We start from the raw sequence: 17,573 nt of genomic DNA, 5'->3' as shown, positions 1-17,573 counted from the left end.
ATGGAATAGTTGCGCTCCGCGGGTGAGAGGAGCCTGCTGGCGTAAGCGATAACACGGTCGTGGCCACGCTGGCATTGTGCCAGTACTGCGCCAATTCCGTGACCGCTGGCATAAGTACGGATTTCGGTAGGCGCAGAAGGATTGAAGTGGGCCAGAACGGGAGGCGTTGTAAGAATGTCGATTAGGTGAGAGAATGCAGAGGCCGCGAGGCCTCTGCATTCACAGTGGGGCGATAACGATCGTTATCGCCCCACTGGAAAGGGGCGTCTTTTTTCAAAAGCTCGGTTAGTGGTCGTGCCATGGCGGCGAAATTTCTCACGAAACGGCGGAAGTACGAACAAAGGACGTTGAAGCTGCGCACATCCTTGACACACTTCGGAACAGGGAAGTGCGCAACAGCATGGATCTTGCCTGGGTCTGGTTGCACTCCGTTCGCGTCAACGAGATGTCCAAGGGCGGTAATCTGGCGACGGCCGAATTGACACTTCGATGCGTTGAGTTGCAGACCGGCTCGACGAAAAACGTCCAGGACTGCTGAGCGGCGCTCGAGGTGCGTAGCGAACGTTGGGGAGAATATGATAACGTCATCCCAGTAGCACAGGCACGTGGATGATTTGAAACCGTGAAGAATGGAGTCCATCATGCGTTCAAAAGTGGCAGGGGCGTTACATAGACCGAACGGCATCACTTTGAATTGATAAAGACCGTCGGTTGTTACAAAAGGAGTCTTCTCGCGGTCGAGATCGTCCGCGGCAATCTGCCAGTAGCCGGAGCGAAGGTCAATAAAGGAGAAATAGCGAGCACCGTGGAGGCAGTCAAAGGCGTCATCAATCCGAGGTAGAGGATACACGCCCTTTTTGGTAACCCTGTTAAGGTGCTGATAATCCACGCAAAAGTGCCATTAGCCATCCTTCTTTTTGACCAGTACAACAGGCGACGCCCATGGACTATATGATGGTTCAATAATGTTCTTGGCAAGCATTTTGCGAACTTCTGCGTGAATAACTTGACGCTCAGCTGGTGACACTCGATACGGGCGGCGATGAACAGGAGAGGCATCGCCGGTATTAATGCGATGTTTGGCAGCTATAGTTTGGGCCAAAGGACGATCGTTAAAGTGAAAAATATCGTGGTAGGAAAATAGAACGCGGTAGAGTTCACGAGCGTGCGCGGACGGCAAGTCGGGCGCAATCATTTTCTGTAAGTCAGCGATGGTACAATTTGCCGACTGCGATGGTCGAGGAGCATCGGATGAAGTGTCGTCTACTTTAATGGATGCTACTGAGTGATCCGCGAGTGAGCAAAGCTGGGCCAGAGACATTCCGCGTGGCAGCACTTGTGTCGTCAAGCCAAAGTTGACCACTGGCAGGCAGACGCAATTCGCCGTAATAGATGAAACTGTATGAGGTACTGTGATCCCGTGTGTAAGGAGGACGTCTTGCATAGGAGCCGCGATGTAGTGACCATCGGGGACTGGTGGGGAAGACGCTAGGTCAGCGTAGGTAAGTGCCGAAGGTGGCAAGCGAACGAAGTCGATGGAACGGAGGCGACGGGGGTGTGGTTCAGCAGGATCCAGAACAGGCAGGTCAAGGCGGAGAGTACTGGTGGAACAACCGATGAGAGCAGAATGTGCGGAGAGGAAGTCTAAGCCAAGGATGATGTCATGGGGACAGTGGGCGATGACTGTGAATAGCACGATTGTTGAGCGATCGGCGAAGGAGACGCGGGCGGTACACATACCAATTACGGGGGCTGTTCCGCAATCGGCGACGCAGACAACAGGCGTCGTGGCGGGCGTGATAATTTTCTTGAGCTGGTTACGAAGGTCAGCGCTCATTACGGACAAATGCGCCCCAGTGTCTATGAGTGCAGACACAGAAACACCGTCGACTTGCACGTCAAGAAGGTTCAGATGAGTGGGCAACGTCAGTAGAGGATTTGGCGGCGTAGGGAGCAATGCAGCGTCACCTCGAGGCGCTGCATCGTCTAGTTTTTCGGCTGGGAGCGGCGTCCGAAAGGAGTCGGCAAATAGGAGCGACGGGGCTGGGGAGAGCGAGATTGTCGTGGTTGGGGCGAAGGCGAACGAGAATAGGAGCGGTTCGGTGCAGGAGAATCAGCGGCAGCGTTATTAGAGTGTGCGGCATAGGGACGAGAAGAGCCACCTGGGGGACGAGAGTAGGCGGTATAAGTAGACCGGGTCGGGGAACTCCTGTGACAGTGCCGAGAAATGTGCCTCATTCGATGGCAGTGGAAACAAATGTGCTTGTCGTCAGCAGTGCGCCATTCAGATGGGCTGCGGAAACGTGGTGGGTAAGAAGGTGCGGGACGGGGCTGAATCGAAGAAGCCGGGCGGGTATCAGGACGATGGGCCGAGCAGATGGTGTGAAGACCCATGTTTTCGAACTCTTGGCGGACAACCGCCTAGATCAGTGAGACCGTGACTGCAGATGTGTTGGTGGGACTGGAGTGAAAGGCAGGCGGATAGGCAGCCTCGATCTCACGCCGGACGATCCTGGTAACATCGGCTGTGTTGTTGGGACGAGGAGTGTCGGCACAGGAAGATGTCGCCGCGGTGTTGGGCAGACGGGCAAACTGCTGGTCAATGCGTCGGCTTTTAGCGAGTTCCAGGCGGCGGCACTCTTTTATAACAGCATCCACAGTCGCGACGTTGTTGCAAACGAGCAAGTTGAAGGCGTCATCGGCAATTCCTTTGAGGACGTGGGCAACCTTGTCTGACTCAGTCATGTGGTTGTCAGCTTTGCGGCACAGAGCCAAGACGTCCTGAATGTACGTGACATAGGGCTCTGTTGACGTCTGCACACGGCCGGAAAGCGCCTTCTGCGCGGCAAGTTGGTGACCGTAGGGGTTGCCGAACAGGTCCCGAAGCTGTGTCTTTAGTGAATCCCAGGTGGTGAGCTCATCTTCGTGCGTGCGATACCAAAGTCTAGGCATGCCACCGAGGTAAAAGACTGCGTTGACGAGCATTATAGTAGGGTCCCACCGGTTATTGCGGCTGACGTGTTCATACAGGCTGATCCAGTCATCGACATCTTCCCCATCTTTGCCCGAGAATACGCCAGGATCACGGGGAGCGGGGAGAGTGATGTAGGTCGTCGAAGTGGCAGCAGGTGTTGGAGCCGGGGGAGTCCGGTTGTCGTCGCCGGGAGCCATGAAGGAAGGCTCGACGTACCGTCCACTGCGAAGCTCTGTGATGAGGTACAGGGAAAGTCCACCTCCACCAGTTATGTTACGTAGGAAGACGCAGACGAAAAGCTATATACAAGTATATTTACAAGAATATACTCTGCGATTGGCCAAGAGGCAACAGCGCGTGCTAGCTTCTCCTCGTCGTCGTCGTATCCGCACTGCTCACCCTTTTCGTGAACGCACACATTGTTCCGTAGCAATATTTTTGCTAAATCCTCTTGCCTGAAGCCGTTTATGTGTCGTGCATCTCGTCTTCAAGGTGTCTATGTACACGCAACAGTTTACTCTCGTGCCAAGTTATGCTCATTGGTCGCGCTCATGTATGTCAGCTATGTTGCCTTTTTTGTCATAATAGGTGTAGCCACGCCAAACGCAAACAAAGACAGCGGACTACAAATATTTCTGCTATTGTGAACCCATTTATTGGGACATTCTTCTACAGTTATTGCTAACCATGTTATTTCGCTCGCCTACTTTATTTCTGAAATGAATACGTGCACCGCTACGCAAAAATGAACAAAAAGGCAGCTGCTATAGGAATTGCGGAGGAAGGGGTGCGGTCGGAGACTATTGTAACAAGTTTCAGAATTAAAGAAACGCACGATACATTTGTAGTAAATATATTGTTACAACAGATTAGATATTAGCATAGTTAATAGTTTATAAAATAAATAGATAATAACAGTCGACGACGTAGCACTTTAGATAGCTTTTGTGTTTAACGCTGTTGGTAGCATTTCAGAAACTCAGTGATGTGTGCATGAATAATTAGGCAGATCGTGATGAGGTAGTAACCGTGTTAGAAGTCTTTTTTTTGCTATTGTTGTGTATCAGGCTCCATGAGTCGTTTTGAAGAAATCACTTAGGAATCACTAAACTCTAAAGCCAAAAGTTAGAGATTTCAGCTTTTCTTTGCTCTCTATCTTCGCGGTGCCTATATATCAGCCACTGGAGGCTATGAATAACTTGTTAGCTTCGTTGTTGCCATCAACGTCAGCAGTTCTCTCAACCTTGTTTCCCGGCAACCACCTTATTGTGTGTAAGTGTCAAGTTTAAAGATAATCGTCATCATTGCAATATACGTATTTTTTGTGCCACCAGACTTTTTTGACTAGCATTAAAATGTAAATGTCCACTCTACCGGTTCGCCATCTCGTGAAAATCAGTTTCGATAGGCTGCTCATCATGTCATGCAGTCCCGCTAAATTTTGGATCTTCGGGCCTCCGGAATAAATCCGCAGATACCACTACATTCAGTTAGTTTGAGGAGTGTAAAACCCTGCAGTAATTGTCCAGCGCACTTATGGCACGATATTAAACTGCATAGCGCACCGCATTCCCGAATGCGGGCTCCCTATAAGACATGTTCTCGTATCCCAATTATAACTGTTGACTAGATTGCTGTATTGTTCGCCCTATGATGATTGTTTTGGGTAGTTTTTGGGCCCTTAGCCAAGAACAACAGAAGGAAAACGAGCTTCGCAAATGCCGGATACTGCAGCTGTCATTAGATTAGCGCTTCAGATGGCTTAATAGTATCACGCCTAAGCAAAACCAACGACTTCATCAAGGCAATTTTTTGAGCCCTGCTGCACGATTTGTTAATGTTGCACGTGAATTCCCATTTCCTGAGGTGAAGAATATGCGTTGATGAAACGAAGTACAAGCGAGATCCCAATTTTCTGTAGGAAATGCTTTACATTACAGCATCATGCGAAGCGCTTTTTTTTCGTGTTTACTTGTTGCCAGCAAGCAGGCTTACGAAGGTTGCGACAAACGTCCGAAAGTTTCGCTAAATTACCCTGCACAGTAGCGGACGCAGGACGCGATGAGGTCGGAGCGATATCACTATATAACTGCAGACGCTAATAGCGTGATTATATGGTAAATAACGAGATACTTCGTCATTCACACGCAAAACTCTGTTACTTACGTTGAAGTGGCGTACTCGCTTTGAATTACTGATAGCTCGCTGCCCGTGCTGGCGAAGCTCGCGTAGCTTTGCTCCGTACCTGAACCGAGTAAAAATGAGGCATCGTAAAGACAAAAGCACGTGTAACCAAACTGCAAGAAGATCAGAGAATACCATCACTTATGCAATCTACCCAAATTCTGTAATAGACTCTTTTGTCACGCTCACCATCAAAAATCACCCGTATGATCGCTATCGAAATATCAGTTGCACAGGTCCCAAGAAGGTATTCGCGCAATTACGTCCGTCGTGTTGTTTGTTTGGGCTTTCATCAGAATACGGCGCTGCGTATCAAGCAAAAAAAAAAAGCCCGCGGCATGGTCGGGGCGGGAAAGGAACGCATGTTACTTTCGAAGCAGGTGCTATAACCAGCGTACGGCGACTGCTTTATATAAGTTGCGCCTCTGATAACATATTATACAACTCGACGCACATGCGGCAAGGCACTGAGATGTGCTACTTTAATTGCGTCGCAGTGGACGAACGTGAGTAACCCGATGAGTTACCCGCAGTAAGTTCGTTGACGATCACCTGTTGTAACACGAAGGTAGGGCTACTAAGGTGGGCGTGAAATCACACACCCGCCTCCGAAAATTCCTACGTGGCGTCCGGTTTAATGCTGAGGGGACATCTCTCAGTACCACGTCGGTTTGTCTGTACCATGCGCAGCATTCGCTAAATGTCACATCGAACGTACAAGGAGCAAAGCCCCGCAGTTGTGAAAATTAGCGTCATTTACCTCTCCGTTTCCGAGTTGCACAAACGGCGGTGGGTACTTTTCCTCGCCCAGATGACTCAAGCTAGGATTCCGGGCGTGTTCAACGATTCAGGCTAAATATACGGTGGTATTACAACCACAAAAAGAAAAAAGAACTAAGGTAAGTGTAAAACTATTTTTCAGGTTTCAAGTTAAAAACATGTCATGGTACACTGTCTAATATGTGTACGTTAACCGTTTGCTAGATACTCTGTGCAGACACAGGTGTTGTTTGTCTTGCAGAGTTCCTTAGCCAACGTAGTGGACATGCAGATCGTTGGTTAATGGCGAGCCATAGACGTTCGATGCTTTGGTCTCTTTAAAATCCTACAAGATGGCCTAGATATAGTGTCATATGGCACATTGCGACTGTCGCGTGAAGGAGAGGCGCATGCGACGTTTTCGCGCCCGCGGACCCGGAAATAGCATCGACGCCGGTTTTTGCCGGTGTAAAGGCTCGTTCCCACTGGGACATTAGGCGCCTATAGAGCGGCGCGGCGTCCAATTCAGCTTGGAGAAGAATTGCGCCCAAAAGTCGACAGTCACCTGGGTCCTTACGGGATTTGAATGCGAAAGCATGAACACTCTCCTAAGTTATCTACTGAAGTAATAACTCCACCTCAATCTACATTGCTCCAATCGGTACCAACCGTAATTCACATTTAATCCAATTTAATCTAACATTATCGGCATTAGTCAAGTTTAATCCACCTTAATTCAGCTTCATCTCATTTGTGGAATGGGCCATAGTTTTTTGGGTGCGTGGCCTTTCGCAGTGCGAGCCGCAGAAGTTCCAGCGCAGGGAACACGACGTCAGCGCTTGGTCACGTGGGTTTTGCTCTCATTAAAGGGAAGCTGAAGCGGTTTTCAATGTCCATGAATTGCTGGGATTGGGAAGAACAGACCTAATAATTTACGGTTCCGAAATTTTTTTCTTCGTTTTGTTAATATAAGGGGCGGAAATCGCTTTCTAAATCACCCCCGCGGACACGCCCCCATCGCTTCCCGGAGCGCCGGGTGAGGAGGTTACCAGAGGAGAGAACCGGCGAGAGTGACGTCACTGGCGGGGACCGAGCTGCCGGACCGGCGTGCTGGCATGCGCTGGCATGCCTCTTTCCGTCCTGCGCTTTACTGAACGACGCTATGAGAGATTTGCCGCGGCCGCCGCTCACGTTTGTTTTGCGATTTTCGTAAACTGTTCTTTCCTTCTGTGCTGCGTGAGTGCCTACAGCCAAGGGCGCCCAACATGCTCTCGTTCTGTGCAGTAATCGGCTGTGCGAACACACGCGGGCGAGACGATGTGGTGTTTCACAGGTTCCCGAAGGACAAGAAGCTTGCAGCGCAGTGCGGTGAGGAGAGATAAGTTCGTGCCGACGAAATCAACTGTGCTGTGCTCGGACCATTTCCGCGATAGCCGGATAGCCTTACGACAAATGCGGAAACGCGTTGTTGCTAGCGTTGCTATACTCCGTTTCATACATCAGGTGCAACGCTGTGGAGGCTTGAGATACTTCTTCGCTGTGGAGGCTTGAGATACTTCTTGCAGTGGCTGCGTTCGCACTTAGAAAAAGTTCGGTGTTTCTTGACCCGATTTTTGAGAAAACGTTTCATATTGCTACGGCACAATATGTGCGATCACGAAAGGCCAGCAGTATGAAGACGACGACGACGATTAGAAGCTAGCGCGGGCTGTTGCCTCTTGGCCAAGCGCAGCGTATTTTCCTTGTAAATATATTTGTACATAGCTTTTCGTCTGCGTCTTCCTACGTAACAATATATAAGCTCAGTTCTGAATGAAGAAAAAAAAGAATTTACCCATAGAAACAATCCGTGTACTTATACGGCTGCTAACACGTTCTTTTAAATCAATTTTCTTTTCGGCATTCTTTAATTGCAGCCCGTCGCGGCAGCTTCACGTGCATGCTCGCGCGAGCAAATGCCGCTGGCACGCTGCGAACCATAGACGGAAACGCGCGCAGTAATAAATTTTCGTAACCGGACTTCGTGCGTAGATTCCACAGCGTTGCACCTGAGGTATAAATTTGAGTATAGGCTTGCCTAGTGACATTCGACGTACGGTTGCAGTTATCATGTTTACCACACGGCGGTGCTAAAACTGCCTAATATCTTTATGTCAACACTAGCATGGAGCGCGCATACCGATGCTTGATCGAGCCACAATCGCAAAGTCGTCGAACCATATTCTGAATATTGCACATATAATCCCCCTGACCATCTCGATCTGGATGTGTATGATAAGCAACTGCATGTGCGCGCTTTGAAACGCGGCACTTATGTTCGCGATCGTGTATCAACGCTCAGAAAACCACGGGACTTCAGACAAGCAGCGGCAAGGTGCTTGACATCGCGGAATTGTACCCGTGTTTACAATCTAATGAGAAGTTAGTGCTTCGGCATTCTTCCAGCAGCAAGTTCCCAGTGACACTTTAGCGCATTTTTTCTCCCGTGATTGGAACGTGCAGCTACATGAAAAAAAAAGCATACGTAACAGCTAAGATTTCCAGCGCGCGAGAAGGTGTACACATCGCTCTCGCTTTTGGCACACTCAACATCGTCGTTGCCGCCGTTGCCGCCATCGTTTTCCGTATCGGCTGTCGGTTCGAACATGTACGGCGAAAATACAAGCTGTCCGAGACAGCGAGAACGTTCCATAATGCTTACAACTCAGCTATGCAGCCAGAACAGAACAGCGTGCTACGCTTTCAAACTGCGGCGCCGACCGGCGACTGCCGCCACTGACGTCACAGCAGCTCCGACCAATCACGGGCAACAGCGGCGTTCGCGCGATACCCTGAGGCGCTGGTGCGCGTTTTCATGAAAAAACAGCCGCTTGCGCTTGTTTCCGCCCTTTTTGAACGAGATATTCGTGTTCAGGGGACTCGAAACTGTAGAATGCCGCAGAGAACTCATTTTTTTCGAAAAGTGTTTCAGCTTCCCTTTAAATGATAATGCCGGATGCCGGATTTTCCCCTTTCTGTGGCATATAATGCTTTCGCATTAAAAACGTATTCTCTCTGTTAATCGGTTCAGCAATTTCTGCCGCCACTGCTGCCGAAGTCCCACGCATTGTACCAACTGGAGCGTTAGTCAGCGAGTTTGTTATCCTTCGCGGCATTCTGCAAATGGCGGTGACCACGCTGACCGCACTGGCGCTCGGCATTTGGCAGTAATCTCCATTCACTGTTTCGACGGCTGCTATCTCAGCGTTGCTAACATAGTATGTGAGAAATTGTCCGGGTTCTCTGCCACTAGCGCCATGTCAAGCACAAGTATAATGTTGGGAAGGGGAACTCACGCAAAATGTAAGAAACGCACCACACTGACGCGGGCGGAGGAAACCACGCTCTAGTAGTAAACTGCCGGATGCTTCCCTATTTTTTTCCCGTTATACTTCGAAAAGTGAGAACTTCTTCAGTTCAAAGGCGAGCAGTATCGCCAAAGCGGTACTTGAACGGCAGGAAATTTCTAGCCCTGTGTAGACGCCAGATGTCCCAATGTGAACTAGCCTTACGGCGTCAAGGTAAAGCCCTTGTAAAGGTAAAAATACACATAAATAAAGAAATAAGCGCCCTGCGTAGCGATGTGGCCTGAGCTCCTGCCAATGAGAGGGAAACGTTCAGTCACGTGATCGAAAGTCGGTCCCGGCAATTGGTTGGCCTTGCCCTCCACGCAACATTCACAGAGAAACAGACCGATTGCCTGCGCTGTACCGTGGACTCTAAGAAAGCACCGTGGCGTGGAAACTTTACGTTCCCTTCGTGTGAACGCCCTCCCGTCGGCGATGATATGGGTGTTTTGCCTCGTTAGTGGAGTGAACGAAAACCGCGAAAATACTTATTAAATTCAATATTGATCGCACGTATCAGCTTTCGCACAATGTTGCCTATTAATCGCACATATCAGCTTTCGGCACAATCTTGCATAGCGTGATTATACTTTAGCGCACATCGTTTGCATGGTACAGCCACTCAATAAGAAATCATAGTATTTAGGGCCAAAAATAATTCTGGAACCTAATGATACATTAAGACTCCGAGAGCAGCTGTCCAAGATAGGATGACTTTTGCTGAAACAGTATAGAAAAGTGGTGCAAATACCGACGCGTCAATGGTGACTCCTTGCTCCCCGTGGCCTACTAATGCAAGCTTACACTATAGATACTCAGCTTTCCAATAAATTGATGTACGTGCGGAAAAGTACGGTGGTTTTAGGTATCTTTCTTGAAGCGCCACAGCACCTTAAACACGCAGGCGAGCGACACGAGGTGAAGGCGGAGGACTCATTTGTTCGCGTCAGTTAGTGGTTTTGAGTAGTTAGCAGCTGTCCGGTTCCCATCACTGTGCTAATTTCTATGTTGAGGCGCAAGCAAAGGAAACGTCAAGCCACTCGGACAACTCTGCTGTCTTGGTGCTGGTTAAAGTCAGGTGAGCCCGACAAATTCAACACATTTCTCGGTTCCAACAACGGCCTAACACTGTTACTGCGGCGACATTGGTATGCAAAGCTAAGAACCGACGTAGAACAAAATTCTTAGCGTTCTCACCTTCCCCCATGGCAGACGGCGTCCGCACCCTGGCTGGTTTTCTTCCTCTGCCACCTCGCGCATCTCGAGGATGGAATGCGCACTCAATATGATGATGACAATGATTGTGAACGACAGCTCGCGCCCGCCATATGAGGTTAGGCCAGAAGTTAGGCTGCGGCTGGTGGAGGAAACATAAATGCATCATTTGCTTTAGTTTAGTGCAGCTATTAATACAAAGAAGAAAATACGCCTTAGTAACGTTAGGCTAACCTAACCTAAAAATACAACGTGCGAATAAACTGTAAACGAAGAAGAACCTGCCTGTGAAAGAGCTGGAAATACTAAAAGCACGGCTGTTTTTCTTTTTCGTCACTTGCGAGGAAACTCGCAGGCAAATAGATGCTCTTTAAGTCCTCAGGGAAGAAAGCAGATTCATGCATCCTTGAAGTACTGTAACTCAATTTCCAGCCAGGCTCTTTCTTTCAAGTAGGTGCATTTCGACTTCCAGTCACCTGCAATCACACCAAAGAGCCTTGAACGTTGACAGTGAATCACTGATTAGTTTGAAACGTTAAACTCGCATAAGAATTTTGATCACTTGTTTAAAACATGTTTATCAAACGTTATACGTATTCAATACACTTTTAAGTTAGTATGCACATCCATTCACTGATTTAATCTGACAAAGACATACTTCAGTGGTAATAATTCAATTGCAAGTTTTACTTCACTTCTTTTTCAGGGCCGGGCGGCGCATACACCGAGGGTGCTTATGTGCTGCATACCTTACCCGTTGCCAATGACTGTGCCGCTCATTCAGTGCCAAATATGCACTACATAGCGGCAAGCCCTTTCGCTCCGTGGCACGTACCAATCACTGACGACAAATAACAGACTCTTCACAATTACAGACTCTGTATTGCCCCCCATGTTGGTTTCAACTGAAACTTAGGCGGTGCGCCAAGCAAAGCGCGTCGTATTACATATCACCCTGGCAGAGGCAAATGCACAAGCAAGACTCCGTAGCAGAAAGTCCTCAGATTCCTCCCCGGGGACTTATTTGCGTCCGCTGAACCTGAGAAAGAAGTTCTTATTGCTCCAGATTGCCTCTGCCTACTTATAAATCAGCGCCATTGCAAATTCATTTAGGCGAAGCTAGCCGTAAGATAGAAAAGGCACGAAGGAGATAAGAGGACAATGTAATTGTGTCTTTCCACTTTACGAATGGAGCGCGCCGCCTCAAATATAAATGTTGTGTTCTCGACGGTGGTAGATTGCTCCGAATTCCCCTGCGAATGCTTATTCAAACTGATGCTGCATGAGACAGTGCAAGACTTACTGTACCTAATATTTTGTCAGCCCCGACGTTAACCATAAAGAATATGCGCCTAAAAAACTAGGGTTGGTTCATGCCCTATCATTCACTGATGATTCGCAGCAGATCTAGAAAACAACACCCAGCTGAAAAAGTGAAACTAATCCAGTGGTAAAAAGCCAAAGGCAATAGGGATTAAGATGTTAAAAAAAACGTCTTTTCATATCACCACTGGAGACGCTATGTACATGAAGTAGCAGGTTGACATCCATAGCTTACTTTGACCAAGTGACTTACTTTACCAATTACTTGGCGCAAAGCGCAGGAAAATATACTTATATATCTTTAATTGCTTCAAATGTTTAAGTCCCCGAGCACCTTTAAATTCGTGCAACGTGTATATTTAGCATGTAACACCCTTTTAACCACCTCAAATTAAATTCTGGGGTTTTACGTGCCAAAACCACTTTCTGATTATGAGGCACGCCGTAGTTGGGGACTCCAGAAATTTTGACCACCTGGGGTTCTTTAACGTGCACCTAACTCTAAGTACACGGGTGTTTTCGCCCCCATCGAAATGCGGCCGCCGTGGCCGGGATTCAATCCCGCGACCTCGTACTCAGCAGCCTAACACCATAGCCACTGAGCAACCACGGCGGGTAACAACATCAAATAAGCGCAAGGATGTACTAAGTGTGTTCTGCTAACAAATGCAGCCGTTCTCACGTTTTCAGTAGAGATAAGCTTGCAAAAGCAGTGATTCAACATCCTATCCACCCTAGATGGTAATATATGCTTAAGTATGCACTGTCCATACATTTGATGTCTACCAAGGGAGGTGCCGACAAAGCACACATTTTATCAAGCACTGAATCTACGGCGGGGTTTCCAGTTAATGTTATTTCTTCGGTGCACTTGTATACAATAAAGGCCACGTGAATTTCCACTGCAGATGACCAGCTTCTGGTTAGAGACTGGAAAACTGAATGTAGCATCGTAATGGCAAAGCCTGTTTGCGCCTGTTCAGAAACAACCTGCAGCTTTTGTTAATCGTGCAGTTGAGTACGCGGTTCAAAAAACATAACATGCTGTGGTGTAGATGCTGGTCGAGCATTCATGAAAACGACGGCTGTCACATGACCACGATTATGATATTCAATTACTTCTTTTATACTGAAAAACATAGAGGCGCATATTGACGCTTTGGCCGCTGCCGCATTAACGTCACAGTCCTAATGGTCATGCATGCACACTTGTGTTAAAATTCAAGGGAGTCGCCTAGACATAACGTTACTGTATTTGTTTGATCGAAGGTTATAAAATTTTACTAAAATATTCATCCAGTAGTAAGATAGCGCATGATGCCTACCTTACAGAAGGGCCGAAGAATATAGGTACAGGGAGTTCGTGAAATACCTTTAGGCATGATACATACGTGGAATTATTTCACAAAGTCATACCTTGCTAAAGAACTTCCTTTAAAGTAGTTGTAAATATACTCGTATTTATGAAGCTGAATGCAGAAAACAGTTTCTTGCCATAAACCCATGCAAAACAACGAGATCTTCTTAATCGGTGAAACATAAGAAAAAGACAACATTAGAGTCCCTGCTCCTTTGGGAAGTATAGGGAACAAGTTAAAGATGAGAAATACGGTGTCATTAAAGGTCACCGCTAAAGTGCAATGGCGTGAACGTAAACATACGCAGGCACGTTCATTGCAATGCCACGTTTCAGTTTGTTACTGACGAATATTTTTTTTACCTTTATCTATTATTCTATACGAGGCTAGAACTTCACACCATGTCTTAATGAGGCGCACATTCTTTATAAGCCATGAGAGCAGCCTTTCTTGAGTAAAATCATCAAAAGAAAGTAATACTGTAAGTTTAAAGTAAATCATGCCCGTTTTCACAAGTTTTATAAACTATAGAAATATTCGATAGGGTAAGCAATCTAAACAGAACGGCCCAGAAATGCGTGCTGACAGGCTTAAGCTGCCTCATAAATCACACGGACTTAGTCTCGCTCATCCCAGCTTCCGCGCTTTCTCAGAGAGAAAATGCAGCAACAGTAGTGGAAAAATGGCATTGCACAAAACCTAATAAAACAACAGTTGAAAGACAGTTTCAGCGAACTGAAGACAAGCGTAAATCAAGGGATTGCACATGCCTGTAACTATGAATGTTAGGTTCTAGAAGTTCCTGCTCTCAGGGGAGAGGCACTTTTTTTTCGTGACCTCCCCTGCAAAGGTTTACCGATTTAGCGCGTTGCACCCGAAAGATATGAGGGGCTGTTAAACGGGCTAACCTAAAGGGCATTCGGATGTTAAGGAAGCTAGTATGCGGAGCGGGGAAGGAACATAAGTTTAGCTGAACCCGATAGCCCAGGAACTCGGGCCGCGTCAAAGGCCTCCTTTCGGTCATATGCTGCAAGGCTTCAACCTCTGCGCTGACTAACAAATCAAGCGTGACGCCTCCGTTTCTGTCGACCAGCGTGTTCATTTTCGGAAACTGCTGGGGAACGCGTACCGAAGGCGTTCATGGCCTAGAAAATGGCTAAACGGCACGTGGAGCAGGGCCCAGTAAAGACACATTTGCAAAAGGACGCTGATTGGAGAAGACGACAAGGAAGTGCGTACGATATCTTATATTGTGTGCGGGAAGCAGATATCATATGAATCAAGTTTGACTCAGAAAGAACGACACGTCAGCAAGGCGTATCGCTGCATTAAAGGCTTGCTTCCTGGAAAATTTTGCTTTCTAGTGAATACTTGACGTTCCGTGAAAGCTGTGTTCCATAGTATGACTCTACGCTATTAGAAAACCAGGAAAGGATCCGAAGAGGCACTGCGCGTAAGGCTTTATAAGCTTCACCATGGCGCTTGCAAACGATTTTTTTCCCTAAATAACGTGGCCCAATCTGTTCTCTTTCTTCCTTCACAACTTGGTTCTAATACCTGATTTAGTGCACTGTAAATGAAACTAGTATACTTTTACTTGCCTCTATATAATTTTCCTGAATCTCTACTTCTGGCATCTGTACTAGTAAAGGGCTCATATGTGCTGCATGATGAGCCGAGATTGCGTGCGCGAAAGCAACGACAAGGCACGACGATGCAATGATATGATGCCCACGATGATCAGGCGCTCATATTATGCCCATGATAATGATAATTGTTACAACGGTGACGATGGTTGCGGTCTTTTCCTTATAAAAGTGATGCCTGTTCAGGACGTCGAAGATGATTCCCACCATGAACGTGATGATGATGCGATTAGGCCACAATGCTCGTGTTAATAATCGCGAAGGTGGCATTGTCCGTGAAGGGGATACCAACTTACGTATAATGAGCCTTCTGGCGGATGTTCATGCAAATGCTCACGCAAAACATGAAGAGATGTCGATAAATAGGTTAACGGGATTTCTATTTAATTTTCTATCTCGTCAATAATGTTAAGGCCATTTTCTAATATGGCCATGAATTCTGCGCAGTATACGCGCGAGCTGTAAATTCCGCTTGCGTTAAATACCTTCCATTTATAAGTCAATAATGAAAACTCCATTTAGCACGCAACCTTTTAGAGCGGAGAAACTTTCATGCTTGTCAGCATGGAGAAGGTAAAGTCGCAACGCCTAAAAAGAGCCGGAAGAAAGGTGCTCTTGTGCTTATTTTGTAACGGGCGGAATGGAGAGGGAAGTCATTGCACGTTGATTTCGGCGCAGCCACACTTTGCGATTGCGTATACCTACAGGCGAGGTTGGGAGCACTGGCAACGAGGCACTGAAAAGCGTTGCTTCATAACTCTTTGCGAATATGGAACCGGTCAGATCATGAACTCATGCTACAGCGCAACAGCGTCTGCTTGCCGCGTCGCTTGCCGCTGTCACTTGAAGGTCGCTTGTATGTGGTGGTCACCTAAAGTTGCGCGATCTTACTAAATGTGGCCAATTGCTAGCATGTAACTGCTTAGCACAATAGCACCAACCTAGTACTTTCTGAGTTTGAAATATCCTTAGCAGCGAAACGTTGACTGCAGTACTGATGTCCTGACTATGTCTTACGAGAACTAGAAGTAAGAAGTGTGATGCAGAGCCGGGTAAAGGTGCAGTAATGATGGTGTATGTGTGCGTTTATTATTTGTTATCTTTTGTAAATGAGCACACCGATCAGCGGATCCTATGCGCTGCGCGAATCCTGTGCTGATTCTTTGCGGATTTTATGCGCTGCGTAAATTGTTTGAAACTAACTTTTCAATGTTTTTTGAAGAACGCTGTTTCTGTTTAGCGGATCTGGGCCCCAAGTGACCACATGACACAGTTAGACACATTCTTATCGGGAACCACCTCCCCCAATATGCATTTGTTGCGCTCGATCATGCACATGTCACACATGAGGACGAGGGAATGACGCCGACCCAACGGAGGCGATGGAATGACGACGATGACATGAGGGAAATGGTATTACCACAATTACATGAGAACAGTGGAACCGCTACGACAATATGAGCACATTGGAACGACCATGATGGCATGACAATACACGTCGTTGCAATGACGACAGTAACATGACTGGAATGGTGGCAATACTGTGAAGAAGAGGATATGACGATCAAGTGAAGACTGCGCCGGTGTGATGACAGTAGTATGGCGACAAATGCGGGACGGTGGTACGTGTTGCCGAGGTCGGAATCATTATGATGGCATGACGAATATGGTATGACCAAAGGAATGACGGCATTAAAATGGCGACGACGACATGACGACGATGGGATAACATTGCTAAAATGATTACTATTTTCACGTGGTAGTGACAGTCAAGAACACAGAAGCAGAACCACGAATGGCAAAACTAAGTCTTTATTGGGCGAACGTCTGCCCAGAGAAACCGGCTAGATTCAAAGCACAACGGGGACTACGAACACAGTCCGCGATCCTCGAAAATTTGGTCAGCGGGTCAAGCGCCTCGGCTCCTATACATCAGTCATTGAATGTCCCTGAGTAAACACTGTTGCCCGCGCGTCTTCCAGAAAGTATTGCACAGTTTGGGGTCGCGCATACAATCAAATTACACAAGGCAGGGTGATAACAAACAGCAGACAGAACCTTCGATAATATTCGAGAAACTTCCGATGCATGTGGGCGCTTCCTGTGCTGAAGGATAACAATTGTTAGACCGTGAAAAATGGTCTGCTGAGAAAGATAAAGAAGTTCACGTGTCACTATGGTTTGACGAAAAAAAGCATGGGACAGTAGTGTGGCGACGCTGGAATGACTGCGATGGTATGATCACGACAGCACGTCGAAGACAACATGACGATAGCGAGATGTCGATGGTGGACTGACGACCACGCAATGACCATGATGGTGTGACTACGAAGGCATGATGAGACAACGATGAAGAAAGTGAAATAACTACGACAAACTGGCAATGATTGAACAACTACCATGATGATGATTCTGCGATGACTACGCAATCACAGCAATGGCATGATTACCACGACGACTCTAAGAGGGCAGTGTGATGAATACGACATGACAACGCAATGACAGCGGCAGAGTGGAGATACTGGAGTAATGAAGATGACTGGAGAACGAAGGAATGGCAACAATGGCGTGAGCGCGATTAAACGACGACGGCGTAACAATGACCGCGGATTAGTGGTGGAGTCGCTAGGGACGCTGGCTAGTGGTGGTGCGTTGCCTGGTGACGTAGGCCACCTCTATTCGCACTTTATGCTGTGTTTCTTTGTACTATAGTTGGTACTGTCAAATC

The 17,573-nt window shown here is 47.4% G+C and overlaps 1 protein-coding gene across 2 annotated transcripts in view; it reads right to left on the bottom strand.

Moving 5' to 3' along the window:
- Positions 1–17,573, bottom strand: part of LOC135903072 (collagen alpha-1(III) chain-like) — a 442,036-nt gene that overhangs the window by 97,407 nt on the left and 327,056 nt on the right. The window contains exons 1-2 of one of the 2 annotated variants that reach the window (XM_070532328.1): positions 10,501–10,566; positions 5,141–5,219 (exon numbers count right to left, since the gene is read on the bottom strand). The exons of the other annotated variant lie outside the window; for it this stretch is intronic. Of the exons in view, the coding sequence (XP_070388429.1) occupies positions 5,141–5,219; positions 10,501–10,510 (89 nt within the window). The 5' untranslated portion in view covers positions 10,511–10,566. Of the gene's footprint in view, positions 1–5,140; positions 5,220–10,500; positions 10,567–17,573 lie in introns of those variants that run through there. 2 annotated transcript variants of the gene reach the window in all.

The sequence above is a fragment of the Dermacentor albipictus genome, chromosome 1, assembly GCF_038994185.2.
Source record: "Dermacentor albipictus isolate Rhodes 1998 colony chromosome 1, USDA_Dalb.pri_finalv2, whole genome shotgun sequence".
NCBI lineage: Eukaryota > Metazoa > Arthropoda > Arachnida > Ixodida > Ixodidae > Dermacentor > Dermacentor albipictus.
This window is presented reverse-complemented; position numbering and strand designations above follow the sequence as displayed.